At 47.2% G+C, this 27836-nt stretch overlaps 4 protein-coding genes across 4 annotated transcripts in view; 2 read left to right on the forward strand and 2 right to left on the reverse strand.

The window, feature by feature from the left end:
• Positions 1–3312, reverse strand: part of LOC127321205 (glyoxysomal fatty acid beta-oxidation multifunctional protein MFP-a-like) — a 39608-nt gene extending 36296 nt beyond the window's left edge. The window contains exon 1 of the mRNA XM_051350245.2: positions 3158–3312. Coding sequence (XP_051206205.2) covers positions 3158–3254 — 97 coding nt within the window. The 5' untranslated portion in view covers positions 3255–3312. The remainder of the gene's footprint in view (positions 1–3157) is intronic.
• A 4690-nt stretch (positions 3313–8002) lies between these two features.
• LOC127321212 (ubiquitin-ribosomal protein eL40A fusion protein-like) lies at positions 8003–8666 on the forward strand. The gene is made up of 3 exons (XM_051350251.2): positions 8003–8384; positions 8481–8547; positions 8637–8666. Exons 1-3 carry the CDS (start codon positions 8023–8025, stop codon positions 8664–8666), a joined length of 459 nt encoding a protein of 152 aa, XP_051206211.1. The 5' UTR covers positions 8003–8022.
• A 6791-nt stretch (positions 8667–15457) lies between these two features.
• LOC127321213 (ubiquitin-ribosomal protein eL40 fusion protein-like) lies at positions 15458–16161 on the forward strand. The gene is made up of 3 exons (XM_051350252.2): positions 15458–15837; positions 15950–16016; positions 16112–16161. The coding sequence occupies exons 1-3, from the start codon at positions 15473–15475 to the stop codon at positions 16142–16144; spliced, it is 465 nt and encodes a 154-aa protein (XP_051206212.1). The 5' UTR covers positions 15458–15472; the 3' UTR covers positions 16145–16161.
• A 5391-nt stretch (positions 16162–21552) lies between these two features.
• On the reverse strand, positions 21553–21989 carry LOC127321204 (peroxidase 3-like). The gene is made up of 2 exons (XM_051350243.1): positions 21714–21989; positions 21553–21657 (listed from the first exon to the last, which is right to left on the reverse strand). Exons 1-2 carry the CDS (start codon positions 21987–21989, stop codon positions 21553–21555), a joined length of 381 nt encoding a protein of 126 aa, XP_051206203.1.
• Positions 21990–27836: the final 5847 nt, after the last annotated feature.

The following is a 27836-nucleotide window of genomic DNA, read 5'->3' on the forward strand; positions in this document are numbered from 1 at the left end:
CACAACCAAGGAGGAAGGTTGTAGATGCATAGAGTCACGGGCCAGGTGCTATGGCTGGAGCTCTGCTCGCCAAAAGGATTCATGCCATTCGTACTTAGACCAAATCTTATGTTCCTTGCGTCAGCTGCAAAATCTTTGAACTCTCTGTCGATCTTTCTCCATTGCGTTCCATCTGCGGGGTGTCTCAACTCCCCGTCCGACTTACGGTCCTCTTTGTGCCATCGCAACAACTTGGCATGCTCTTTGTTCCTGAACAGACGTTTCAACCGTGGTATTATAGGAGCATACCACATCACCTTGGCGGGAACCCTCTTCCTGGGTTTCTGGTCCTCAACATCGTCACCAGGGTCATCGCCTCTGATCTTATAACGCAATGCAGTGCATACCGGGCATTCATTCAAATTCTCGTATTCACCGCGGTAGAGGATGCGATCGTTGATGCATGCATGTATCTTCGTAACCTCTAAACCTAGAGGGCGGACAACCTTCTTTGCTTCGTACGTCTTTGGCGGGCAACTCGTTATTCTTTGGAAACATATTCTTCAACATTTTCAGCAAGTTTTCAAATGCCGAGTCAGCTACACCTGTCTGTGCCTTCCATTTCAGCAAATCCAGTGTGCAGCCCAGCTTTTTCAGACCATCATCGCATCCGGGGTACAGCGCCTTTCTGTGATCCTCTAACATGCGATCCAAATTCTCCCTCTCCTTTTCAGTTTCGCAGCGTCTCCGTGCATCAGCAATGGTCCGACCAAGATCATCAACGGGATCATCACGTGCCTCTTCTTCACCTTCCCCTTCACCTTCAGCATCCTCCATGAAAGTATCACCGAAATGAGCAAGATAGCTTTCATCGATGAAATCATCCCCTTCTTCATCTTCTTCCATTATAACCCCTCTTTCTCCATGCTTGGTCCAACAATTATAGCTTGGCATGAAACCGTGCCGAAGCAGGTGCATGTGAACATCTCTTGAGGAAGAGTAACCCTTCGATTCTTACGGTTAACACATGGATGAGATAACAAAACCCCCTGCTTGTTCGCATTAGTCACTACGAGGAAATCTTTCAAACCCGTAGTGAACTCGCCGGAGAGTCGGTTAACGTACATCCATTGCCGATTCATCTGCATTATTATAATATAAAATATATAATTAACCATCATGCATTTGTTAAACTAACTAGCTACAAACAATATAAATTAAACAATGAACTACACACATGCATATTTTATCAATGACACATCAAAGGTTCAAGTTGCTAACCGCGATCGAGGAGGAAAAAATAAATGAGAAAGCTCAAGTGTGGCTCCAACACTTCATATCATGTTTGTTTCATGCTCTTGGGGCATTTCATCAAACACCTTATGTGCATAAGAGGAACCAAAAGCAAACCTAACACCCACTTGTGAAGTTTGTGAAGAGAATGGCTCCAAATGGCTAAGTGTTGGCTGCTGGATGGGTATATATAGGGGAGGGGCTTTAGTCCCGGTTGGCCTGGCCAACCGCGACTAAAGGTGCCCGAAGGCCTTTAGTCGCGGTTGGCCTGGCCAACCGCGACTAAAGCCCCCCACGTGCACCAGCTGGCCACCGAGCGCCCTGGGCCAAGGCCTTTGGTCGCGGTTCGCCTCCCGAACCGCGACTAAAGGTCCCATTAGTCGCGGTTCCTTTAGCTTCGCGACTTATGGGGCTGGACGGAAGCCTGTTTTTCTACCAGTGCGGCTAGTCACCGGTGAGCCCATCTTCAACGGGGTGAGCGACCGTTTGAGTCTGCCAAGTCGAAAAATGCGTCTGGTACCACCTTCAGCGGGGTGACGCAAAGTAATCGGGTCATCCACGGTAACACAAACCTTGCCTAAATATGCGCCTCGGATGCGTCTCTGCGGGCGCTGCGCGGACACACAAAGTGTCCGCTCGCCTCTGGCGGACGTTTCGTCGGGCCCGTCTGGCAGTGACCCAGACTCGATGCGTCTCTTCAGCGACGCCAGTACTAGCGCCGAGGTGTCGCTTCGGCAGTCTGCGCCATGTTAATGACGACGCCTCGCGTGGTGCGCGGTTGTCGTCTACCTCTAGGCACATGTTAATGGCGATGCCACGCGTGCCGCGGCCGTCGCCTGCCTCTAGCCTATATAAACAGGGGCGTGTGCATCTCATCTCCTCCCACACTAACCCTAGCCGCTGCACAACCTCCACCGTAGCGTCGCTGCCGCGTAACCTCTACCGTAGCCACCATGAACAGCGCCGGCCGCGGCCAGGCTGCTGCCACTCCAACTCCACCTCTGACTCCACCTCCCCCGGCCTCGAGCTCCGACGAGGACTTCGACGACGACGACAGCACAGGAGACCTCCTCAACCTGGTCAGGGATGCCAAGTTCCTGGCTGACGCGGCGAAAGAAGCAGAGGAGGAGCTGGCGGGCCACGCGACGTTTGATGCTGAGATGGAACGCCGTAGGGTGGCGGCCGCCGCAGCCGCAGAGGAAGACGACTCGGACATCTCATGGTCCTCCGATGACCCTGATGCGCCTACCCGGAGGAGAAGGCGGCGGAGCAGAGGGCTATAGTCGAGTCCTTCGAGCCGCTCAAGGACGACGCCGCGAACGCGACGCTGCAGCCGTGCCTGCAAGAGGACGCGGCGGCGCACGGAGCCTAGCGGCCGCATGCCAGGCGGCGAAGAAGCAGACAAGGGAGGGGTGCAACGACGGGGCCCGGCCATCGGGCAGCAAGTAGTCTAGGTTTCTACTTGTATAGTAGTTTCTATGATTTTTAAATATGTTTGCAAAACAAAAAATGGGTCGCCCCGCTGGAAACACACCCAGACATAAACGGACGCGCGAACAAAATATGTCCGCGGGGGCGACACGCTCGCGACCACTTTTCGGCGTCCGAAATGTGTCACCCCTTTGGAGATACCGTGAGTGCTGCTCTTGCCGGAGCTAGGCGTGGCTAAAAAGGTTCCGTCGTGTGTGCGCGGGGTTGTGGTGGGAGAGGACGACTTTTTCTGGCTCGCAGATGCACGTTGCAGCGCCGTTGGTACTAAGCAGTAAGCACAAACTACACGGAGAAGACAGGGGTAAAGGTCTCCATTCCGTACGTAGGTCACAAAAACATCGAAAGGAAAGGAAGGAAGAATTAAATTGGTGCCGAAGACGCGGCCTGCTTGTACCTTCGACGGAGAGAGCATTGACCGGTGAGTTGCAGATGGTGAGGACGGCCACGCCGTCGGCACCGATCTCCATCTCCGTTCTTCCATTCGCCGCCATCGCCCCCAAGATTTCGCCGGCCTGCGGCTGTTTTTCTCGCAGGTTTCTCTCAGGTTGCCTGGTGGCCGGCCCAAGGGGGGGGCGGGAGGGGCGGGCGCCCCGGGCCCTCGAAACCAAGGGGGCCCCAAGTCTCAGCTAAGTATGCATATGCTGCGGCCAGGGGCGGCGCCATTAGAGCAGGTCGATGGAGAATTTCTGCCGTACAGTACAGTTGAGTCGACCAACAAAGACGAAGCGTTATGGACTAGATCTTGGGCCCTTTTTTACTTTGGTTAGATGGGCCTTATTAGTTTGGCTAGCTTCGTTTTTTTCACTTTAGTCAGTTACAACCGTACATGGAACCAAATGGTGTGCGGCCCATGGCTAGACAGTCTGATCCAAACAGAATGCAGGAATTCTAAAGAAAAATATGTAAACAACCGACGCATTTTCCTGCTAAATAAAAATGGTACCTCAATGATCTGAACATTGCGCTTTCACAAATTTCTTTGTTAGGATAATACTTCTCTCATCACGTGGTACACGTGATAAACTATCTCAAACAAACAAAGAAAAAAGGTAACACTTCTCTCGAAGTGGCATCAAGCAGTGAAAAAGATGAGTTGACTAGCACGGATATATATATATCGATAAAAAAATATCTATAAAATTTATAAGAACTATGAGTTTGAATATAATTTAGATGTTTACTCTCAATAGTTATTATGTTCTACCTCCGTTTTAAAGAATAAGACGCCCTCGTTTTTGTGTTTTTGTTTGATCAAGAAGTACTTCAAATTTATAAAGATTGTTTGTACGAAATTAACATTATTAGAAAGTGCTTTTCAATGTGAATCGAATGGTACTATTTACATATAATATAATCAAAATTTTATTGTTAAATCTTTATGGTCAAAATTGTCTTGAAATACGTGCGTCTTATTCTTTGAAACAGGTATTAACAATATTTAATATTTATTTTTATAGTTACACTAAGGGCCCTTAGTTGTAGTTTCGCCCCAGGCCCTCGAAATCTCAGGACCGGCACTGGGTACGCCACCGCCCCCCCCCCCCCCCCCCCCCCAACTCCTGCACCCTGGTTGCTAGCTGTAATGGTGTCTCACGTCCTCTCCACTGCAGTCTGCACCTGCACATGCGCACTGCACTCATGGTGTATTCTAAGAGATCACGTACTCTCCACCTCCCGCGCCTGCATCCGCTGACCTAAAACGCCTTCTGCAGCGGGATCTGGTTTAAACTACAACATTATTCTTTTTCATTATTTAATAGTGTCACCTAACCAAAATAATTATAACTCTTGCGCGAAAACATAGGCAAAATACTTTACTAGTCTAATCATATGCATGCATATCTTCAAAAATATTAAATGTAGATAGAATCCTTCAGACACAATGCATTGGGGCTTTTTTCATAACATGCAACACTATATAGGATAGCACTAAAATACAGCATGTTGTGAAAGGCTAAGACTAATCACAATAGAGATATCACAAGTAGTAGTAATATATATTTCATGCATACAAAAAACTGAGGTGGAAGTGCAATTAAAGACATGGGAAAGAATACTAGTAGTACTCCTTTCATCCCAAATCATGGCTTGTGAATATCCCTAGGTTGCCTATTTAGCTAACATAATATTAATTGTATAATATAAAATGTTATCATTAGAAAATAGAACATCTAAACTTTCTAATGATATATATTTTATATTATGTTGATAAAATTTACGATCTAGAAATACGCGTTCATATATATAGTACGTAGTTCTAGAAAAATTAATGTCAAATAAATCTTGCATAAATTTACATTAAAATTCTACAAATTAATAAATACTCCCTCCGTTCCAAAATGTAAGGCGTCTAAGGATTAGTCAAAAGTAAATGTTTTTTAAGTTTGATCAAGTTTATACACAAAAATATAAATATTTACACTAGTGAATCAAAATGAATAGATTCACCATAAAATATATTTTTCTTAATATGTCCATTCGATATTATAGATGTAAATATATTTTTTCTAAATATTTGATCAAAGTTAGTAAAGTTTGATTTTTGACCAGTCCTTAGACGCCTTACATTTTGGGACAGAGGAAGTATAAGAATATGATACTACTACATGATAGTACATATTGTGACTAGTCTAAGACTACCCACAATTAGGATATTATAGGCATTATATATCATGCATTTTATGCATGAGATTTGATGTGTCACTACAATTAATGATGTGAGAGAACATCCTACCATCATAGGTAGATAATATTGTATCATAACACATAGAATTAGAAAAATAAATAGTATATATAATTCTACATTGAGATTCTACAAATCATTAAATGCAAAAAATATATAATTACTTTATAATACCATAGATTTATAGATCTTGTATCATGCACTAATATTATATAAATGATACTTTTATATTATGTTCAAGGGAGAGGATGAGCATGGTCAACGAGAGGCTTGTTGTACCACGTGGAGCTGCACCAATAGGGCATGCAGTAGGTGAGAACCACCAGGAGCACGCGCTGAACACATGTTCATTCAAAACTAGAAGAACGGCCAGATGACTAGTGAGATGAGCAAGTTGCTACAACTCAAGCAAACTGGCTCCGTCATCAGTGATTATCGGCAGATTTTGATTTCATGCATGTTAATACGATATATTTCATCCGTCCCGGTTTATAGGGACTACGAATATTTTTAGGTTGCAAATTTGACCAGCATAATACAAGTTATATATAATAAAATATATATCATTAGAAAATTTAGATTCTGTACTTTCTAATGATATAGTTTTTGTTGTTGTACAATAGATATTATGTTTGTCAATTTAACAATCTACGAATACTCGCAAGCCATATGAACCGGGACGGAAGGAGTATCGACGGTGTGTGTAAGCAAGTAAGAGGAGAGGTTCATCAATAGCTAATCTAGGGCTAGCTTCATATTCCCCTCACCATTTGTAAGTAAGAAATTACTTTATACATTAATTATTGTACATCTTATACATAGATTGTATATTATGCCTTTGTACGAATTTAGCCTTTGGAATCAATGAAGGAGGCAACAGGTCTGCTCTCCAGCTGAGAGTGCATTCTCATCCCATTCACATTTAATAATTGGAGAGGTTTTTTTCCTCTCCCATCTATTTTGGTTTTGTCAATTATTATATATAAATTTGTTTATATTATGACTTTAAGTTGTATTAGGTGTGGATATGTATAACTGTCACCCACCTCTCGCCCTCCACCGCCATCTCTCTCGTCTTGGTTCTAGGGGAGAAGGGAGATGAAGAGTGTTAGGAACTGGGGATCTACAAGGTTCTACAGGAGAGAGTGGTTTGGCGACTCACGCAGACGTGGCGGACGTCGGAGAAGAGAGCGAGGAGCTGCTGCTGCAACAGCGCCGCCTCCACCGCCTTCATCACTCAGGGATGGAGCTACTCCCGTGGCTGGCTATGGCACCCTCCGGATCTGTCCCCGCCTCCTCGCCTCGCCTCCAGCTGCGGGGGCTGGCAAGAGGGACAGATGCGGGTCAACACGAGTTGCACGGCGGTCACGCGCTCCACTTCCACCCTCGAGCAGAAAGAAAAATGGCACCTTGGCGACAGGGAGCGAGAGGAGCGAGGAGGGAGACGGGAAGCGAGCGACGCGTGGAGGGACCACCGACGCGGGGGTAAAACGGGAAACCCGGGATTTTTCATAGCGCAGCGAAATTTGAACTAGGATTCTAAAACGTCTTATATTAAAAAAATGGAGGGAGTACATTGCAAAGAGGTCTTTTGCCGTGTCCCCCGATATTTATCACTTGGCAAAGAGAAAAAAAAAGAGTAGGCAAAAATTCGTTTTCCGGCTGTGACTAGCAAGACCTCCGGTGATCTTCAATGGAGCCCGGCCCGAGCTCTACTTATCATCACCTTAGACTACTCATAGTGGAAGTAACATAGCTAGTAACATCACACATCTCAAGACGTTTTGATGATGTGGCATGTCAATAAATGAAGAAAGAGAGTGATGTGGTAACTAGCTATGTTACCATAACATCACACACCCAATGCAAAATGAGTCTACAACATACTAATGACACAATGCATGACACCACATATAAGTTATTATCCACTATGAAGGTAGTAACTTAGACTAGTAACATGACATATGTTACTAGTCTAAGTTACTTCCCATTATGACCAGCCTTATAACATGAAAAGACACTGAGTGTCGGATCCGAGCAATCGGCACCGTCCAGACGCTAAAAATCTAACGCTCCATGTCAGTCCAATGTTTTGATGTGCATGTAAAAGCAAATCGTGAAACTCCGCCTACGTCTAGCGGGGCAGCCCTAAGAATAAACCGGACGTGATCCCTAGTGGTCGCCGTTTGTTCGGAATTCTCTGAGTTCCTGAGTCTGAGACTGTATCCGGGGCGATCACGTATTCCTGTTACGTTGGCCTACTCCGTTTCGTAGCGGCCGCGCTTCTGTTCCTCCGATCGATAGACCAGCAATGCTACATCTACGGAATCATGTCTACGGAATGGGACTTACGGACTGAGGTGGCATCACCTGGTGCATTCCCAGTCCTAAAATCACGCAAAGAAGAAAAAGCAGAACCAACAGGTGATTAACACATCATCCCGTAGGCCCTTTCCGTAGAAGTTAGTCCGTAAGTCTAGCATTTTTGTCGATAGACCCGGCCCCTATACATATGTACTTCCCTGGCGCTGCGGTGCGCTCACCCCACCACACGGCACCACCGCCCACCTACGACAATGCAGATCTTCGCGAAGACCATCACCGGGGAGACTCTCACGCTCGAGGTCGAGAGCAGCGACACGATTGACAGCGTCAAGACCCAAATCCAGGACAAGCAAGGAATCATCCGCACCTCCGACGCCAACGACGACCAGCATCATCAGCTGCCGTCTCTCGTCTTCGCCGGGAAGCAGCTAGACGAGGAGGACGGTCGAACGCTGGCCGACTACGGCATTGGCAAGGAGTCGACGCTGCACCTCGCGCTCGGCCTCCGCGGCGGCTACCCGTCCACCGGGCGGGGATGCTACCCCTGGCCCATGGACCGCAACCTCCGGGCGCTTGCGCTCAGCTACAACGAGAAGAAGATGATCTGCCGCAAGTACGTGCATATACACGCCTCGAGTTTTCCCATCTCAGTCTCCATGAAATATTAACTGTTTTTTCTACGCCATTGATTGATTTTCATACTATATAGGTGCTATGCTCGCCTTCCTCCGAGGTCTACCAACTGCCGCAAGAAGAAGTGTGGCCGCAGCACTGATGTATTTTTCTTCTCTTCAAATTACAAATTTTTATTTGATTACCAGCAACGTACCTATCCGTTCTAATGAAATTTCTTTTATTTGTTCAGCTGAGGCCGAAGAAAACGTATCGCTGGTGACAAGCAACTTCACCGGGCCAGCAGTGTCGACATGCAAACTACCACGAAGCCACACCATCTATAACGCCGATTCCCTTTTTTTTTCCTGAATAAGCTTGCTGTGTAGATTTGGCGACCTTTTTTTTATAAAGAGAATATATTAATATCGAGAGATACCAATTACACCCAGCCTCTGCAACAACGCCCCACCCTAGTGGTAGTACGGATGCACACAGCCAAAAAAGAGAAAAAGAAAACTAAGAAACAAAAGTCCCGCTACAGTATTCTAGGCCTAGCAACAGCAATACCTCACTAGTAGGAAAAGCCTCATCAGTGGCGCACGAAAATGGGCTTCTATGGCGCACGGGTGGTGCGCCACAGAAACGTCGCCACAAAAATAAGCTTTCTGTGGCGCACCAGCCCATGCGCCACAGAGTTAACGTATCTGTGGCGCACATGCTCTTAGGTGCGCCACAGAAAAGAGTGCGCCACAGAATTGGTTTGCAGTGCGCCACAGAATTTGCTTGTATTATACACGATTTTGTGCTGCCTCCTGTACACATGCAGTTTATAGACAGCAATATACAGATATACAGGTTATATACAGCAACATTCAGATATAATATAAATATCATGTACATTGCACAGATATAACATAGACATCATCATCACATTACTTAGATCCCGATCGAGATACATATATAGTGGCAAGTGTCAAATGTTTTGCATACAACTCTTAATTCATACAAAATTCACAATTTCGAGATACAAAGTAGTCTTCATCCTACAAAGTAGTCTTCATCCGGTTCCTCCTTTGCTCCCTCATCTCTACCCACCAGGCTCGCTTGCATCGGGGTCCTTCATCCGGTTCCTACTATGATGAAAATGGAAGAAAGTGAGACCAACAAGTCTGATGCACAAGAGAAATGGAATAAATGCCTCATACATTGTTGGTCAACACAAATATTAACATTCAGTGACGGTGTAAGTGAGACCAGTCCGATGCACAAGAGATTGATATTTGTGATATCTTACCAGGCTCACTTACGCCGCTCCCGAGTGTACGGTGACCAAACATTTTAATCATCGGCATTTTGAAAATCTCAAAGCAAATGAAATGACAAAATGGAATAAGTGCCTCATACATTGTTGGTCAACACAAATATTAACATTCAGGGATGGCGTAAGTGAGACCAAGTCCGATGCACAAGAGATTGATATTTGTGCTATCTTAGCAGGCTCACTTACGCCACCCCCAAGTGTACGGTGACCAAACATTTTAATCATCGGCATTTTGAAAATCTCAAAGCAAATGGAATGACAAAATGGAATAAGTGCCTCATACATTGTTGGTCAACACAAATATTAACATTCAGGGATGGTGTAAGCGAGGCCAGGTAGGATGCACAAGAGATTAATATTTGTGCTATCTTACCAGGCTCACTTACGCCACCCCCGAGTGTACGATGACCAAACATTTTAATCATCGGCATTTTGAAAATCTCAAAGCAAATGGAATGACAAAATGGAATAAGTGCCTCATACATTGTTGGTCAACACAAATACTATGGTCAGAAACCATAGTTGCAGTATACACCGCCGTATACTTTGCAGAAGGGCCCCCTTTCCCCGGTCGGCGTTCCGTCAATGGGTGCTTGACGACACAACAACGCCGATCTGCATCTCCGGCGCAGAACCACGGCAGTCCCTCGCTGTCCAGTGAACGAGTCCTTGATGCAAAGACTGTGCCGGCTGCCCGACATTATGCCGGGCCGTGTTGCGCGCTTCAAGCCGTGTGTCCCGCGCCTGCTGTTCGCCTTCTTGCCGGTGAACCAATAGGCTGATCGTTGGAATAAGGAAACCGATGACGGCCGGTCGCAAGATTAAATTGCGATCGGCCGTCATCGGCTTCCTTATTCCAACGATTAGTCTATTCGTTCACCGGGCAAAAAGGCGAAGAGTGCAGGGCGCGTGATCGACACGGCCTGAAGCGCGACAACAGGGGTCGGCATGATGCTAGGGAGGCTGGCACCGTCTTGGCATTAAGGACTCGTTCACGTACTGGACGGCGAGAGAAGAAAAGTGGTGCTGCGCCGGAGAGGCATGTCGGCGTTGTTGTCTCGTCAAGGACTCGTTCACGGAACGGCGGCCAGGGAAAGGGGGGCTCGTCTACAAAGTATATTGCGGCGTATAGGTGACCAAACATTCTAATCATCGGCACTAAAATAGAAGAAAGAGCCAAGTGGTATCTCAACTAGATATCATATGCCTCATACTTTGTTGGTCGAAACAAATATTAACATCCAGGGATGGAGTAAGTGAGGCCAGGTAGGATGCACAAGTTGATATTTGTGCCATCACACCAAGCCTCACTTGCTCCACCCCCGAGTGTACGAGTGATCGACCAACCATCTAATCATCGGCAAGTACAAAAACACCAACAAACCAGCAACCATGGTGACATAAGTCAAGATGCTCAAACACACATAGCATGCATGGAGCAGATGCTCCAAAGGGATTATTCATCACTTGGTATATAGACCAAGTGATGCTGGCAAAAGAGAGGCCAATCAAGAACCAGTAGATCCAGTAAGTGATAGATATGCCTAAACAAGCAACAACACATAGCATATCCCAGCTAACCAGATGAGAGAAGTCTTGGTAGCCAACTGAATCACCTAGCACCACCTAGCCTTTTAAAACCATCAGAAACAATCCTTTTTCTTCAAAGGATACCACAGTGGCATTCATTTACATGATCCCCTACTGTGGATATCTCTATTTTCATCAAAGCCAACAAGAAATAGAAATTTATCATTACTCAGTTGAGTTCAAAACAAAGCTGGGGTACCATAAGGGATTATTCATCACTTGGTAGTAACCAAGTGATGCTGGCAAGAGAGAGGCCAAGCCCGAGCTAGTCAATCCAGTAGAGATGGATATGCATAAGTAAGCAAGAACACATAGCCTATCCAAGTTAACCAGATAAAACCAACCTTGACAGCCAACTTAATAACCTAGCATCACCTAGTCTTTTAGACCATCAGAAACTTCCCATTTTTTTCAAACGATACCACAGTGGCATTCATTTACATGATCCCCTACTGTGGATATCTCTATTTTAGTATACATTCATTTACAGTTTTTGCCTCAGCCTTTGCATCATTGGCTGAGCCAAGACATCAAGCATCTGGCCAGGGAGCATTCTTAGGCCAACCAAGACCAACTGCAAATATGTATGTATACAAGCCCACCAGTAGCATAGTAGCATACCATAAGCTCACAAGAATCCATCAAGTAAATATGTACAGAGACATAGCAACAGCCATGTCAAACACAAGCACATAGGGTGGAATAACAATGTTTGGTCATCATTTAATCATAGACCAAGTGAAGCCTGGTACAAATGGCAAGGACCAGGAATTTGACCAACTCAAGTCACCATGGTTATGCCAACCAATTGAATAGTAGCATCTTCCAAATGGAACTAGGAAGGAAACCATCCCAGATGATTTACCAAGCCAGCTGTTCATGACTGCAAAGGCCAATTCAACCACCAAACCATCCAAACCACCAAGCCTACACACTTATCATTACCCAACAGGATTCAAAATGAAGCTAGGGTCCCCAACAATAGTTGGTATCCATCTAGCTTAAGTAAATACAGTAATAGAATCATTACTGCAAAGTAGTTCATCTCAATTATCTACATTAACAAGATAAAGTTTCACAGATAAATGAATTAGTCAACTGCTAGGCAACACGGATGCTTGGCAAGCATCATGCACCCATTCATATGCTTTTCAAAGCATAAGAAACCACCAGTACATGGTGAGAAGCTATACAAATCAAGCAACAACACAGTATATCAAGCAACATGCATAGATAGAGAAAGCAGTAAGTAATTATCAACCAATTGGTGATCAAATGATCACCAGAGCTTGCAAACACAAGCCATAGGGGCAGCGGAGGAGGAATTAAGAGGGAGAGGAGGGGAGGGGAGAGAGAGCACCGATGACAGGGGTGGAGGACGAGGTTGAAGATGACGGCAGGGGTGGAGGAGGAGGAGGAGGCGGCGGCTCCTCCACCTTGCCGCGACGGCGGCCCCTCCTCGCGGCGGCCCCTCCTCGCCGTAGGGGCATCTTGTGCTGCAGGTGGCGGGGATGGGAGGACCGCGGCGGCATATGCCCCTCGCGGAGGAAGGCGGCGGCGACGGCGATTGCGACGACCATGGAGGATCCAGGCGACCACGGAGGAAGGCGGCGGCGGCGGATCCAGGCGACCACGGAGGAGAGGGGAGAGGGGAGGGGCTCGGGAGAGGGGAGAGGTGAACAGGCGGGGGAGGGCACGGGCGAGATGATATAAGTCCCTTAATTCTGTGGCGCACCCGAGCAGGTACGCCACAGAATCAACTACTTCTGTGGCGCACCGAAGCCCATGCGCCACAGAAAGAGTTATTTCTGTGGCGCAGCACGACATGTGCGCCACAGAAATACCTACAGTAATAATTGGGGGTGGCAGCTTGTGGGGCCCACCAAGTTTTTGTGGCGCACGGTTCGCTGGTGCGCCACAAAATTAAGCTATTTTTGTGGCGCACCTTGCCCGGTGCGCCACAAAATAAATTTCTGTGGCGCATTTTTAGTGGTGCGCCACAGAAATAAGCTCCGCCTATAAGGGTTTTCCTACTAATGCCTCCACCACCAATACAACACCTGAAATACAGACTCTCCAAAAGCGACGCCTCCAAGAAAGAAAACAGTGCACCAACACCGTCGTCGTCCGACCAAAGATCTTAGGTTTTCACCTTGAAGATAGTCCCCGCTCTCAAAACAATGCCTCCAATAAGGTAATTGCCAGGCACAACCAGTTAAGGCCAGACCTTGGATTTTCACCCTGAAAGGTAGGACTCTGAACTTCACATGTGTTGCCGCCCCCGCTTTCATACCACTGCTGCGAAGCCCGGAACACCAAGCCAGTCCCTCAACAGCGCGGAGACTTAAACCTCCATTAGCTAGTCCTCCGATCCGACCTTCATGATATTATCTTCTTCTGACTTCACCATGGACCAAAATGTCACTTGATGTCAACATAGAATAGAGCTTCGCGTCGCTCCATCCATAACCAAACGGCTGGAATAAAACATTGGGTGCGCACGACCGAATACCACCCGATCCAGCAAAACTCCAGGCAAAATGCACTGTTCCATTCATCGGCGGCCCCTTCCGGAACTCAACACTCCGGCCAGATCAAGAAGAACAGACCTCAGAAAAGTCTTCATCTTCGCGCAAGAGAAACCCTAGGACCACCACCTTCAAACCACGAAACAGACGAACAAGCCCCCTCGCCGCCATCTACTAGCCAGCGAAAACGAAGGAGGAATCGGAGTACGCACCATCCGAGACACACGCGACCCAGATCTCAGATCGGGCCTGCCACGTCACGCGGTCTTGGACGCCGGTACCACACCATCCACGCCTCGCAAGGTCGCTGCCCCCTTCTCACGCCGTCAGCTGAACCGACGACGGGTCTATGCGGGAACTAGACCCGCAACCATCAGTACCACCATCACCGGAAGGCCATGGTGGAGCATCCGCCGCCGCTCGCCAAGGGATCTCCGCCTCGGACGCCGTACGCGCCTCCCCGCAGCCGCCGCAACGGATCTCCGCCACCACCACCCCCCGACCCCCTTCGGCGCCGGGGCCCGCCGCCACCGTGGCCGACGCCGACGGCAGCGGCGGAGGGAGAGAGCGAGGGGGGCGGCGGCTGGCGGCGCTAGGGTTCGCCCTGGCGTCGCCCTTGGGGACGACGCTAGGATGAAGTGTTTAGATTTGGCGACCTGTAATGGTGTATGCCTGGTGTCCTTGTAAGCGTCTGCTGTAAATCTTACTAGACCATGAAAGCGCGCTTTGCCGCACCCGTCCATCTCTAAAAGATAATTACCGGAACTTTGAAAATAGTAATTGAGGTTCGTATTAGAATTTGACTGGTTCATATTATGGTGCGTTTATGTAATGGTGAGGCAAATTTGTTTACAAAATCCATCTTCTATTTAGACTGATCGACAAATCTAAATATTTCTCAAATATCTTGCTGCAAGCACTATGCGTCAAAATCACAAATTCCAAATTGGTTTCACGATAGATCAAATGCAATCACCATGCTAAATTTAGTACTGTGCGGTCTAGACGAGAAAATAGTTGCTAATCTTTTAGGACAAAAAAGAGAAAAAATCTTATTAAATGAACTCAAGTGGTATCGTTCTCACAAATATTTCATCAAACACCTCTTGTGCAAAAAAAAAAAAAAAAAGCTAGCATTAACCTCCATCTTCCACCACCAAGGAAAAAAATGTAGAGAGAATGGGCGGAGGGGGATGGCTGTATATGTAGGCCGGGATCTTTTATCCCGGTTTGAACCACAAACCGGGACAAAAGGGCTGCCAGCACGCCGCAAAAGGCGTCAGATCCTTTTGTTGCGGCCCGAACCTCTAGCCAGGACAAAAGGTACCTAAAGAACCGGGACAAAAAAAAAACCCATGCCCTCTCGCTGGTTTCGGAGCAAAGTGGTAAATCGTATAAAAATAAAAGAAATTCCACCACGACCTGGGGGACAGCGCTAAGAATAAGAACCGGACGTGAACCCTAGTGGTTGCTGTTTGTTCGGAATTCTCTGAGAGCCTGTATCCGTGGCGATCACATATTCCCGTTACGTTGGCTACTCCGTTTCGTAGCGGCCGCGCTTCCGTTTCCTCCGATCGATCCCCTATATATATGTACTTCGCTGGCGCTGCGGTGCGCTCACCCCACCACCACCGCCCACAAACGACGATGCAGATCTTCGTGAAGACCGTCACCGGGGAGACTCTCACGCTCGAGGTCGAGAGCAGCGACACGATTGACAGCGTAAAGGCCCAGATCCAGCACAAGCAAGGAGTCATCGGCACCTCCGACGGCCATGACGACGACCGGCATCATCAGCTGCCATCTCTCGTCTTCGCCGGGAAGCAGCTAGACGAGGAGGGCGGACGAACGCTGGCCGACTACGGTATTGGCAAGGAGTCGACGCTGCAGCTCACGCTCGGCCTCCGCGGCGGCTACCCCTACAACGGCCGCGGCTACTACCCCTGGTTCGAGGACCGCAGCCTCCAGGCGCTTGCGCTCAGCTACAACTTGAAGAAGATGATCTGCCGCAAGTACGTGCATATACAGTTATACACGTCTATAGTATTACATGCTCGAGTTTTCCATCTCGGTCGACCTGAAATATTACCTGACTTTTTCCGACATTGATTGATTCATATATAGGTGCTATGCTCGCCTTCCTCCGAGGTCCACCAACTGCCGCAAGAAGAAGTGTGGCCGCAGCAGCGACGTAATTTTCTTCTCTTGGAATGACAAGTTTTGATTTGATTGCCAGCAACATATATACCTGTCCGTTCTAACGATTTTTTTTCCTTTTTGCTTCAGCTGAGGCCGAAGAAAACGTATCGCTGCTGGTGACAAGCAACTTCACCAGGCCAGCAATGTCGACTTGCAAACTACCACGAAGCCACCAGCTAACACCGATTTTTTTTCTCTTCTGAATAAGCTTGCTGTGTAGATTTGGCGAGCTGTAATAGTGTATGCCTGGGCCCTGGTGTCCTTAATTATAAACGTCTGCTGTAAATCTTATTATGATGAATTTTGAAGCGGCCTGAGCTACTCTGGAACCACGTTCTTGTACCTGTATTTTTCCTATGGCTCAGACTTGAAAAGCAATTTCAGTTACTACTTATCTTCAATTAACAAAACCTTGGTGAACTCTACTTCTTGCTTCTCAAATTGCAAATGTGTCCTACATCATGTTAAAATTACGGAATAAATTTTTGATTCAGGTAGTATTTCAGATTTTCCTATAAAACTCAAAGCTTACCCATGCGACAACACATGTGAGTTTGAGCTCAAGTTGGTGGTAACTCACAAGGGAGTGACAAGAGAAGTGAGAGCAAAGTTTAGTACCACATGAAAGTTAGGAGGAAGTTAGACTATCTTATAAGGTGTGTTGTCCCACTATTAGTAAGTGAGTGAGAAGAGGAGTGGTACAAGCATGCTCCTCTTCGACATGTCACGACGCGCGCGCTACGCTTGTGTTGAGTGGACTGAGCCTCGAGCCGAGACTTTTTTTTTTGCAGTTCAGGAAAACAATAGAGTCCTAAACCGACGCGCCGCAGTTAGTGTTAGGGTTTCATGAGCCTATATATAATCTCTTGCCCGACCGCCGCAAAAACATACCTGATACACGAGTTAGGGTTTACCACCTCTCTTCTTGTGTTGTCATCGTTGCCTACTCCACCTCGCACGTCGGCGTGCACCGGTGAACAGAAAAGCAGGTCTCTGAAACGACTCGCCTTTGTGATCCTGCACGAGATAGGGCGAATTAGGTTTTTGTGAAGAGCTTTGCGCAACTGCTCAATCTCTTCATCACGGGTCGTCTATCGTGCAAGTCGTGTGATGCTTCCTACCATCATCGTCAATGCCGTCTACTTCGACCCGTCTTCACCAACGTTGTCATCAATAATGTTACCGCTATGATGACAACTGCTACACCTCTAGCAGATCGGTACGTGAGACATATCTTGATATGTTTAGCGATGATTATTGTATTGTATGCCCTGCTACTATTTTGTTTTATATTCTAAAATTAATCATGAAAATTGTACCTAGTTATTCAACAATCCAAAAACCTAATTGTAGGCAATTTCCTAAGTTACCTATGTAATTAACTAAATCTTAGTGAACTCTACTTCTTGCTTAACAAATTGCGAATGTTCCCTACATCATGGGTAATGTATTCGAACCGATGAATTCTCCTCCATCTCAATTAGACAGGTTTTTTTTTACATGTATCCGGGTGAAAATGTGTGGGTAGAGTCTTAGAGTATTCCCAAGTGTGTGTCATGTAGCCGAAAATAGAAGAAGCATTTTGTGCATTGCTTGAATTGAAACAAAATATCTCGGTTGTTAAATAGGAGAAGTGCAAAATATTCCCAGTTCGCAACAGGAAAGCTGGCTATCTTTCTTGCCTTCCTTTTTACTCAGGATAGTCTTCTTCTTCGTTGGGCTTGGCCCAAGGCCCAACTTGATCTTACTGGCGTTTCTTTATTTTATTTGCAGCACACCTCGCCTCTACCGGCGGCGGCGGAGCCCGCCGCCGCCCTCGTCGTCCCTTCGCTTGCTTCTTTCCCGCCGCTATGCGCCGTTTGAGCGTCCCAATCACCATCGCATGAGACGCGCTTCGCCTCTCGCCAAATCCCCATACACGCCCATTCCACGACCCTCGCCGTCGCCGTGTCGGACTCTCGTCGGGGCTGCCAATCGAGAGACACTCAGATAGGGAAATAATTTTACCGAACCTTTGATTTCCTGGTGAACCGCCATCTCTTGGGGAGGTAGGCATTTCTTAGCTCGCTTGTTTAACCTGTGCTTGATTTTTCATATGGTGGGAATGTGCGACTTATGCACTAGTCATCTCAGCAAATTGACTCATGTCCACCTTGTTTATTTGGCTGCTGTGGGAATTGCTATGAAATGTGTTCTCCTGTGACGTATGGCATCACCATGTTGGTAGATATCTATTTTGCACACTCGAACTGATCAAGCAAGCTGTAGACTAGTACAACCCATCTCGTGTGGTCTCTTGACTGGAAATTTGTGTACTCTGGTACTCATCCCAAGTCACAATAGGTTTCTAGAACAGATCTTTGTTCTATTGTTCCTCCAGCCTGCCTATGTATTCTCTAAAAAAATAGATTACTAATCTTCCAGTGATTTCACACCACATAAATGGGGGGGGGGGGATATGGTGTAAGAGTTATGTTCGTACTTGCATTGCATTTACCATTTTCTTACTTTGTTACTGCTTAGCGGGTGAAAGGCGATAGTCCGTAGTTATAGTCAGTGGCAACTGACTAATGCAATCACCTTTAAGTGCACATTTAACTAACACTAGTCTGTATTGCCGATTTCTCTTTACCATCTTAGCTACTAATGCACTGGCATTGATAAAATATATAAAGCTCAATGGTAGTGGGAGCGAATGGGACTGCCAGCGATTAAATTGCGCTATATTATGTATGCTCACTACTTGGTTGTTGAGGCAAACAAACATGCAACAAATCCATCCGCTACCTTCAGCCATGGCACCCCATTTCAGAAATCTCTTGTGTCTCTTGTCAACTTTCCGTGTGCTGCTATGCATGGCCAGTGCGATCAGCCAAGAAGGAGAAGCACTCCTCTGGTGGAAGGACACTCTGCTAAACTCCACTTCTCTGTCTTCATGGTCACGTACCAACCCAACTTGTAGTTGGTCAGGTATCTTGTGCTATGAAGATGCCGGGCATGTCAACGAGCTCCACCTTTCCTGCTCCAGCCTCAACGGCACGCTTGACGCCTTCTCATTTGCCACGTTCCAGCACCTCACTATGCTTGACCTCAGCGGCAACAATCTGTTTGGCACAATTCCTGCAAATATATCTTTGTTGCGCAACCTCAACACTCTGGATTTGACCGACAACGATCTTTGTGGAGCCATCCCCTACCAGCTTAGCAAGCTCTCAATGATTGTTGAGTTATATTTGGCAGATAACTACTTGAGAAACCCAGATGCTACCAAGTTCTCACTTGTGGCCAGCCTGCAGATCTTAAATCTAGCTGGTAACAAGCTCAATGGTACATTCCCAGCATTCATTCTCAACCGCACCTTCGTTATGCTACTGGACCTCCGACCTGTCGTATAACGCCTTCTCAGGTTGGATCCCAGAGAACCTGCCCGATATGATGCCAAACTTAAGGGTCCTTTGTCTGTCCTCCAATATGTTCTCAGGGCTTATACCACGGTCGTTCTGTAAACTTGCGAAACTGTCTGAACTCAATCTAAGGAAAAATAATCTCATCGGAGGAATCCCAAAGGAGCTCAGTAACCTTACTGATCTCCATTTAATGGACTTTGTCCTGGAACATGCTCTCTGGGGGTTTGCCCCCGTCCTTTTCCAAGATCCAGGATATTGAAGAGTTTAGTGTCGGGAACAATCTCCATCTCAGCGGCAGCATCCCATTGGAATGGTTCTCAAACTGGACCAGTGTCAAGGTTTTCAATATTGCAAACAACACCTTCACCGGAAGCATCAATGAGGACTTCTGTCAGCTAGGCAATCTAGAAGCCTTAGACTTATCAAGCAATCTCTTATCTGGAATGTTCCCTGGTTGTTTATGGAACTTGCTTAGCCTACAATACATGGATTTGTCAAGCAATGCCTTTGTTGGAGAAGTTCCAACCTCAACGAACCATAATTCTTCACTACTATCAGTGCATCTAGCAAGCAACAACTTCCGAGGATGTTTACCACCTGCTATAAGGAAGTTAGAAAGCTTAGTTTCTTTGGATCTGGGAGGAAATAAGTTTTCTGGCTCAATTCCTTCATGGATAGGGTCAAGCTTCCATTGGCTAACAATTCTACGACTACGGTCAAATATGTTTCATGGAAGTATTCCTTGGGAGGTATCACAACTCTCTCATCTTCAATTGCTTGACCTAGCTGAAAATAATCTCACAGATTCCATACCAGCAAGTCTTAGCAACTTTACTTACTTTGAGACAATGCTAGACATATATGCAAGGGACCAATCGGGTGACAGAACATACATGTTAAACCGTATGGCTCATTCATATGATGGTCACACGCAAGTAGATTGGAAGGGACGATATTATACTTTCAATACAGAAATTAGTCTTATGATTGGTATTGATCTATCAAGCAACTCCCTTTTTGGTGAGATCCCTTCAGAATTAATGAACCTTGAAGCCCTTCGATTCCTTAACTTGTCGAGAAATAAATTTTCTGGTCCTATCCCAGTTAGCATTGGTAATTTGAAAGATGTGGAGTCTATAGACCTCTCTTGGAACAAGCTCTCAGGTCCTATTCCTTCAAGCATATCACACTTGAAGTTCCTCAGCTCTCTGAATGTCTTCAACAACCTTCTGTCAGGAGAAATACCTACAGGCAATCAGCTCCAAACATTTGATGACCCCTACATTTATAGCAACAACCTGGGACTATGTGGTGTTCCTCTGAGCACTCCATGTAAAAACGATTCGACCTCTACAACAGCACTTGGCGGGGCAAAGGAAGATCACCATCAACTCGAAACCCTGTGGCTGTACTACTCAGTGATTGCTGGAAACTGTCTTTGGTCTCTGGTTATGGTTTGGAGCATTGTTTTTTGGGAAGTTCTGGAGGTTTGCCTTCTTTGGTTGCATCGATGCGCTGCAAGAGAAGTGCATATGACAATGAAGCGTCACTCTGCTTTGCACTTGTCACCTGAGGTACCGCACTCTGCTTCGCACTTGTCACCTTAGTGTTTCTTGAAGTTTCCTCCAACTTGCAGTACCTGCCATAGACATGTATTATCCATGGCCCTGCCCTTTGTTTTCGTTCACCAAATAAGTTGTGATGATCTGTTCCTAAGTGAGCTGAAGTGGCTGATAGCTGTTCTGAACATCTGATGATACAGTTTCATAGACTTGTAATGGGTGTTACTTCTGAATTCCGTGAGTTGCAGTTATGTATGTTCTGTTATTGGTCGCAGCTTCAATCTTATCTAATTCATGTGTACTTGTGTCGTATCCGCTCTGTACAGTTAAACTGCAGACTCGGCCTACGAATGCAGCTTCAATCATATATAATTCATGTGTACTTGTACCATATCCTCTCTGTACAGTTAAACTGCAGACTCGGCCTTTTTAGCACCAACTTGTAGCAAAATTTTGATCACAATAGTAAGGGTTACAAATCACCAATGAACAAGAACAAATTCACAGTATGCACTGCCACTGCCAAATTCCATATGGAAGAGAAACCAGGATGCGTGTGTCAGTTCTGGTAGCTGTTGGTGATGGCGCACTGCTTCCTGATTTCCCCCTCGGAGCCAGTCATGACTTGTACGGACCCTATCCTGGCCACCGAACGCGCGAACACCTGGAAGAACACCTGCGGTGTGCTGGCCATGACATTTTGGCGATTTCAGCCCTTGCCGTGGCGCCAGTGATCAGAGCAGTGTCGGACTGGAGAAGGGCTCTGTACTTGAGCACCGCATGGTAGTAGCCAAGGTCGAACATGACGAAGCTGCTGGGGTCCATCTCCACCACGGCGTCACGGCCGCCCATCCCGCAATTTGGCTGCCACGGGTTGGTGGTGTAGGTCGCGCCGAGGGGCGGGTCTGTGCTGGAGTAGCTGTAGTGGCGGTTGGTAAAGGACGAACAGTGGGTGATTCCGATGGCGTGCGCACCTGCATCTCCTCTTAGGTTCATCCGACCAATGCTCGAATTCAACATTTATTTTGCTGCTCTTAACGTTTGTCCTAAATACAACCATTTTGGTCGCAGGATTTGTAGCATTGTTCTTTTTTAACTTTTTGGTCAAGTTAATAGAGAAAAAAGCACATGGTTTCTGTTGGATTCTCAGGTAGGGATCTCGTACTCGTAGCATTGTTAAGTCTTTTTTTTTTTTTTGAGAATCTAGCATTGTTAAGTCTAGTTCCAACTTTAGCGCCAACTTTGGAACTACTCCCTCTGTTCCATATTAGTTGTCACTGATTTAGTACACAATTGTACTAAGACAGTGACAACTAATATGACAGAGGGTGTAGGAGACAGGATATAAAGCAAAGTCCTTCAGTTTGGACTTGAATGATAATAGAAATAAAGTAGACATGTAAGTATGAGCTTGACGTCATCAGAAATGGATGCCAGGCACACATCTGTGGCTCAGATTATCAAGACCTCACAACAAAATGGCAAGAAGAACGGTCAAATGGCTTCCAAAATCTCAAGTAGTACAAAGCTCAAATTATTCTGAGTTGGAATTCGAATCCTATGAATTGGATGTTCTAAAAATTGAGTTATTGTTCGAATACCCTCTTTCAGTTTTGGCCTAAAAGCTGTCACTTAGTTTAGGGTTTTCCAGTGTTCAGACTTTCGAAAACTCATCCATAAACTGAGAACCCTGATCTAAAATCTAAAAGCTAGCAATTCTCTAGATACACTAGGTTTTCACAAATTGTGGTAGAGGGATTCTAAATAATAATATAAGTAGATGAACTGGAGATAAACTCATACTGACAGGGGTTAACTACATGGGATGTCCGAAAATGGGGTCTTGCTTAAGTTATGGACATATATATTCAGACACTACGGGAAAACAATTCATTGCCGTGCGACAATTCGCACGGCAAAGGCCCTTATTTGCCCGGCAAAGGTTTTGCCGTGCGTCGACGCACGGCAACGTCTGCACGGCAACGCCTCCGACGGCAACGAAGACATTGCCGTGCTTCAGACCAAACCGCACGGCAAAGGCCTTTACCGTGCGCGCGCAACGTTGCCGTGCGGCCGCCCCTTTGCCGTGCGCGTGATCTTTGCCGTGCGCTCGCACCTTTGCCGTGCGGCTGATCTCTGCCGTGCGCCATCCTCTTTGCCGTGCGCCACCTAGTTGCCGTGCGCCTGCCTCTGCCGGGCCGTGCTCCCTTTGCCGTGAGGCCAAGCCCCAGCACGCACGGCAAAGGAATCTCCAGGCACACCCACTGGCTTCCCAGGAGCACAGGCTTGCGCCACGTGGCACCTTTGCCGTGTGTATGCACACGGCAAAGTGACCAAAAGTCCTTTGCCGTGTGCATACACACGGCAAAGGCCCCTGGTTTTTTCATTTTTTTGCTGCTTTTCATTAATCCCTGCATTTCAAAATTGCATTTCACATATATATAACATATACAACATATATATTCACCATAGCATCACCAAACACATCAACAACACCACAAATACATCGAGCACACATAGTTCATGCATAACAAAGTGCAATGTCCATTATTACAATCCATAACAAGTGCAACATCCATAACAAGTGCGAACAATCCATTACAACGACGACGAGTGCACGAAGACCATGCCATCAACCTTGTCCTCCTCCATTGCTTGCGCCCGCCTCATCGTCATTGCGTTGTGACACATAATCTACAAGGTTTGATGGAATTGGCATTTGTCATTTGCATAATGATCACTTGAACAAGCACAAGTAGCGGGTTGGGCACAAGTGTAGGAGGACTCACCGAGGTTCATGCTCCGGATGATGTTCATGTTGTTGACGGTGATAGGTGCCCCCGGGGTATGAGTGGGCGGTGGCGGCATCCACGGCATGGAGTAAGGTGGAGGAGGAAGACTCCCCGGTGGAGAAGACAGAGCCGTCTGGCTCATCAGCCAGCTCATATGTGCCTGATGCTGCTGCATCATCTGCTGCTGCTGTTGCATCTGCAGCATCATCTGTGCCTGCTGCTGCTGATACTCCAGAACCTGCCGCTCCAAGTTCCGTGCGTGCTCCTGGGCCGCCTGCTCCTTTTCTGCCATCTCCGCCTACGATGTGTCCGCGATGTCATTAATATTTCAATGGAAAGCATGTGCATGTAAAGGAAAGGTAGAGGCCCGAGGAAGAACATACCCGTAACCGCTCGACAGCTAGATCCGAAGCCCGTGGCCGCGGCTCTACCTCAGGCTGGCCGCTCTTACGACCACGACGGATCTGGCGGAGAGAGGGAACCTTCGCTGGGTCGACGCACCCGTCACCAAACCATAGGCGGCCATGCTTCAAGCCTTCTCCCGCAAGCACCGCGACCTCAGGGTCAAAGTCCTTGGCCTCTGGGTTGGCGTCCTCGCCGTACTTCTGCTTGAACTTGGAGACATACGACGTGCACTGGGTCTCGGATTGCGGGTTAACCCACACGGACCCCGTCTCAGGATCCGGCGTCTTCCTTTGCTTCATCTTCTTTAGCACGGCAAAGACGTTAGGCTTCGCTCATGTCCTGACTTCCTGCAAAAGAGAACATGTAATAAAGTGAAGTGGCACACCCTTGCAGAGTTAGCAAATATATAACATGAATTCAAAGAATGAAGGAACCATTAATTTGCTCACCTCCTTCTGCAGGTGAAGAGAGATGGGGATGCTGCCTTGGATATGCGATCCACCTCGCATCTCTGCCCGCTTCTTCTTGCCCTCCTCGTGCTTCTTGAGGTCTTTGGGGCATGTCCACCACATGACCATCGCACGAAAGCACCTATCGTCGTTGCCGACGTACTGAGGAGGGTTCTACATGCACAAGATAAACCCATTATGGTAAAATAAACTACATGGCGATAAAGAAATCAATAACACATAAATGCAAATACCTGCAAATCTTGCCACGGCTGCATGAGCGTGTCGCGAGCGTCCTCCTTAGTCATGTGGACGAAGCGGTCGGCGTGCCAGTCGCGGACGCATTGAACACGTGCCTCGTAGTGCATGCCAGTCACCCTCTTCCTTGCAAGCTGGTGTAGGACATCATCGCACGCATTCTCCTTGCCCTCGGCCCTCTTGAAGTATTTCTGCAACCATGCACATAGGTAAAACAAGGGGCATTAGTGCAATTATTGTGAACCAAGGAGAGTGTATGAATGGTAAGAAGTCAAAAGTCACGTACCCAGAATTTGGCAACAACCAAATCCGCCGCGGTGCCGCGGCCAAGAGGATCTTCCGCGAGGCTGTAGTGCGCCCACCTCCAAGCTATGTCGCAGCCACCAGTAGGGAGATTGACTATCCCAGGGAAATACCATCTAAGTAGGCCCCCAAGGATGTTCGAGTACCCACGTGGCGGTCTCTGCGACGGGTCTTCATACTGGAACGAGCTGCACCATGAAACGACAACATCAATATGTATGTGATAATAATTTTGATAATGACAAAATTGCGATAACGAAATGCCAAAAATTAACATGTACCTCCTTCCATAGGGCTGTAGAACAACGTGCCTGTAGCGCCAGTGCTTCAGCGCGGGGAGCTGTGTTATCCCACGCCGATATGGCTTCCTATCACGTGGCCTCGGCCTCTCCACAGGCTGGAACGTCTTTGGTAATCCTCCGGCTCACACCACTGTAGGCTTGGATCAGGATCGAACACTAAGTTCCCCAACCCCTCATCCTCCGAGAGGTCCTCCTCGTCCCCCTCCTCCTCCTGGTCCTCCCCACCCCCTCCTCCTCCTGGTCCTCCCCACCCCCTCCTCCTCCTGGTCCTCCCCACCCCCGTGGTGCTCCTGGTCCTCCTCCTCGTCATCATCATCGGCTGCGGGAGGGGGGCTAGGACTAGGAGTGAGTACCCGCGTCGCATTCTTCCTACGCGGCCGCCCTGTGGGAGCGACAAGAGGGGGGCTAGGAGGGGGGGTAGTAGCTCGGCCCCGCCTCGAAGTCCCTACACCTACCAAGTCCTTGAGCTTCTTTTTAAGACCGCCACCCCTTTTTTTTTGGCGGCATGCTTCAATCACCTGCAAACACAAATGAAGAGAGTGGTTTATTAGTACGCAATATTGTAAAGAGATAAATATTAGTGAAAGCAACAGAAATATAAGTAGATGAACATTAATGAAAGCAACAATAATGCAAAAGGATGAACATTAATTAGTGGAAGCAACAAATAGCTAGCATAGAGTTCTCTCAAACATAGCACATAGTTCTTACAAATAACCTAGCTAGACAATCTCTATTACACGGAGTTATTACAAATAGGCTAGCCTCACAATTACTACTACATAGATCAGTAGCCTGTGTCGCCATCCGTGATTGGACCGCGTGTCTCCTCATCGTCATCAGGCTCGGCGAACCAATAATCATCAATGAAACCTGGAGGTGGTCCATCTGCATCGAGGTCAATCCCTGCTTTGAACGCCTCGAGCAAACTCAGGTCTTCCGGGGCACAGACATCCTCAGCTTCATCTTCCGCATTGTCTCCATCCATGCCCGCGTCTTCTTGTTCATCGTCTACGACCATGTCATCGATAGTCGGCAAGCCGATTGTGAAATGGCCGGGGAGCCCTTCTTCCTGATAAAACTCGACACTCCTTGCTGAGGGGTCTACGCGGCGGTAATCGTCAGTGTTTGGCGGGGGCGGCCTATTGCGTGAAGGCACCGTCATCACAACATCCCATCCATGTAGACGTTTTGTCGGGTTTTTGCACGCGTACGGGAGATAGAATACTTGAAAGGCCTGGGTAGCCAAGATGTACACATCCTCTCCCTTATAAACGGAGTTCCTTTGAACTTCAACCAACCCAATTTCAGGATCCCGTCTCACCCGACGTGGGTCAAACCAATGGCATTTGAAGACGACGGGATTTAGCCCTTTGTGAAACCCGTAATTCAGCTCGTACATACCCTCGACTCTTCCATAGTAATGGAGCCCATCATCACCTTGACATACCACCCCGCTATTTATTGTCTTCGCGTTGGGCCGGCTTGTTGTGTATTGATGGGTCTGGAAGCGATACCCGTTCACGTCATAGGAGTTGAACGCTTCTACGGAATGGTCAAAGCCCCTAGCAATTTTTCTTAGCTCTGACTTCATCTCTTTGTCAGTTCTTGCCTACAAGTTTAGCACAAGAAGTTTAGAACGAGAAATGACCGATAAATGTCGGAAGTGCTAGCTAATTTGGATAGAATAGTACCAAATTACAAAACCAGCTACTGAAACCGAAACCGCCGCCCTTATCGAAAATTTGCTTGGATTCTTCCGGGGTAGGCTCCCTGTGGGTATTCTTCCAATGTATAGCCTTGAATTTCCTATACCGATGAAAAGAGGAAGAGTTAGCCACGAACATACGAGTGAATGTTTGCGAATAATTAAATGGTTCGCACTTACTCAATGTACGGCTTCACTTCGACCATGGTGTTTAAGACATACGAGTGGATCAAGGTCCGCTCATGTAGGTCCGTTCTGTACGGCTTCGAGCCACTTGACTTGCCACCAAGCCCCACGAAGATGCTAAGCTTGGGTACTTCTTCATTGTTGGCGGCATTGTAACAGAGGACCGGGTTGTGCTTTGTGGGAATGTTGGGATCATAGTGCTTAGTGGTGAAGTTTGCCACCTCCACATTCAGGACTGCCTCGGCTATGGATGCTTCGATCTTGCATTTATTGCCAGTCATTTGACGAAGCTTTTGTGTTTCTCTCTCGGGACCAAACTGCCAACGGCCCCAATTCGGGCCCCCCTTTAAGCACTCCTCCGCGAGGTGCAGGATCATGTGTTGCATCGGATTAAAAAACCCTGGAGGAAAGATCTTCTCTAGATCGCAAAGCAACACGGG

The sequence above is a fragment of the Lolium perenne genome, chromosome 6, assembly GCF_019359855.2.
Source record: "Lolium perenne isolate Kyuss_39 chromosome 6, Kyuss_2.0, whole genome shotgun sequence".
NCBI classification, from domain to species: domain Eukaryota; kingdom Viridiplantae; phylum Streptophyta; class Magnoliopsida; order Poales; family Poaceae; genus Lolium; species Lolium perenne.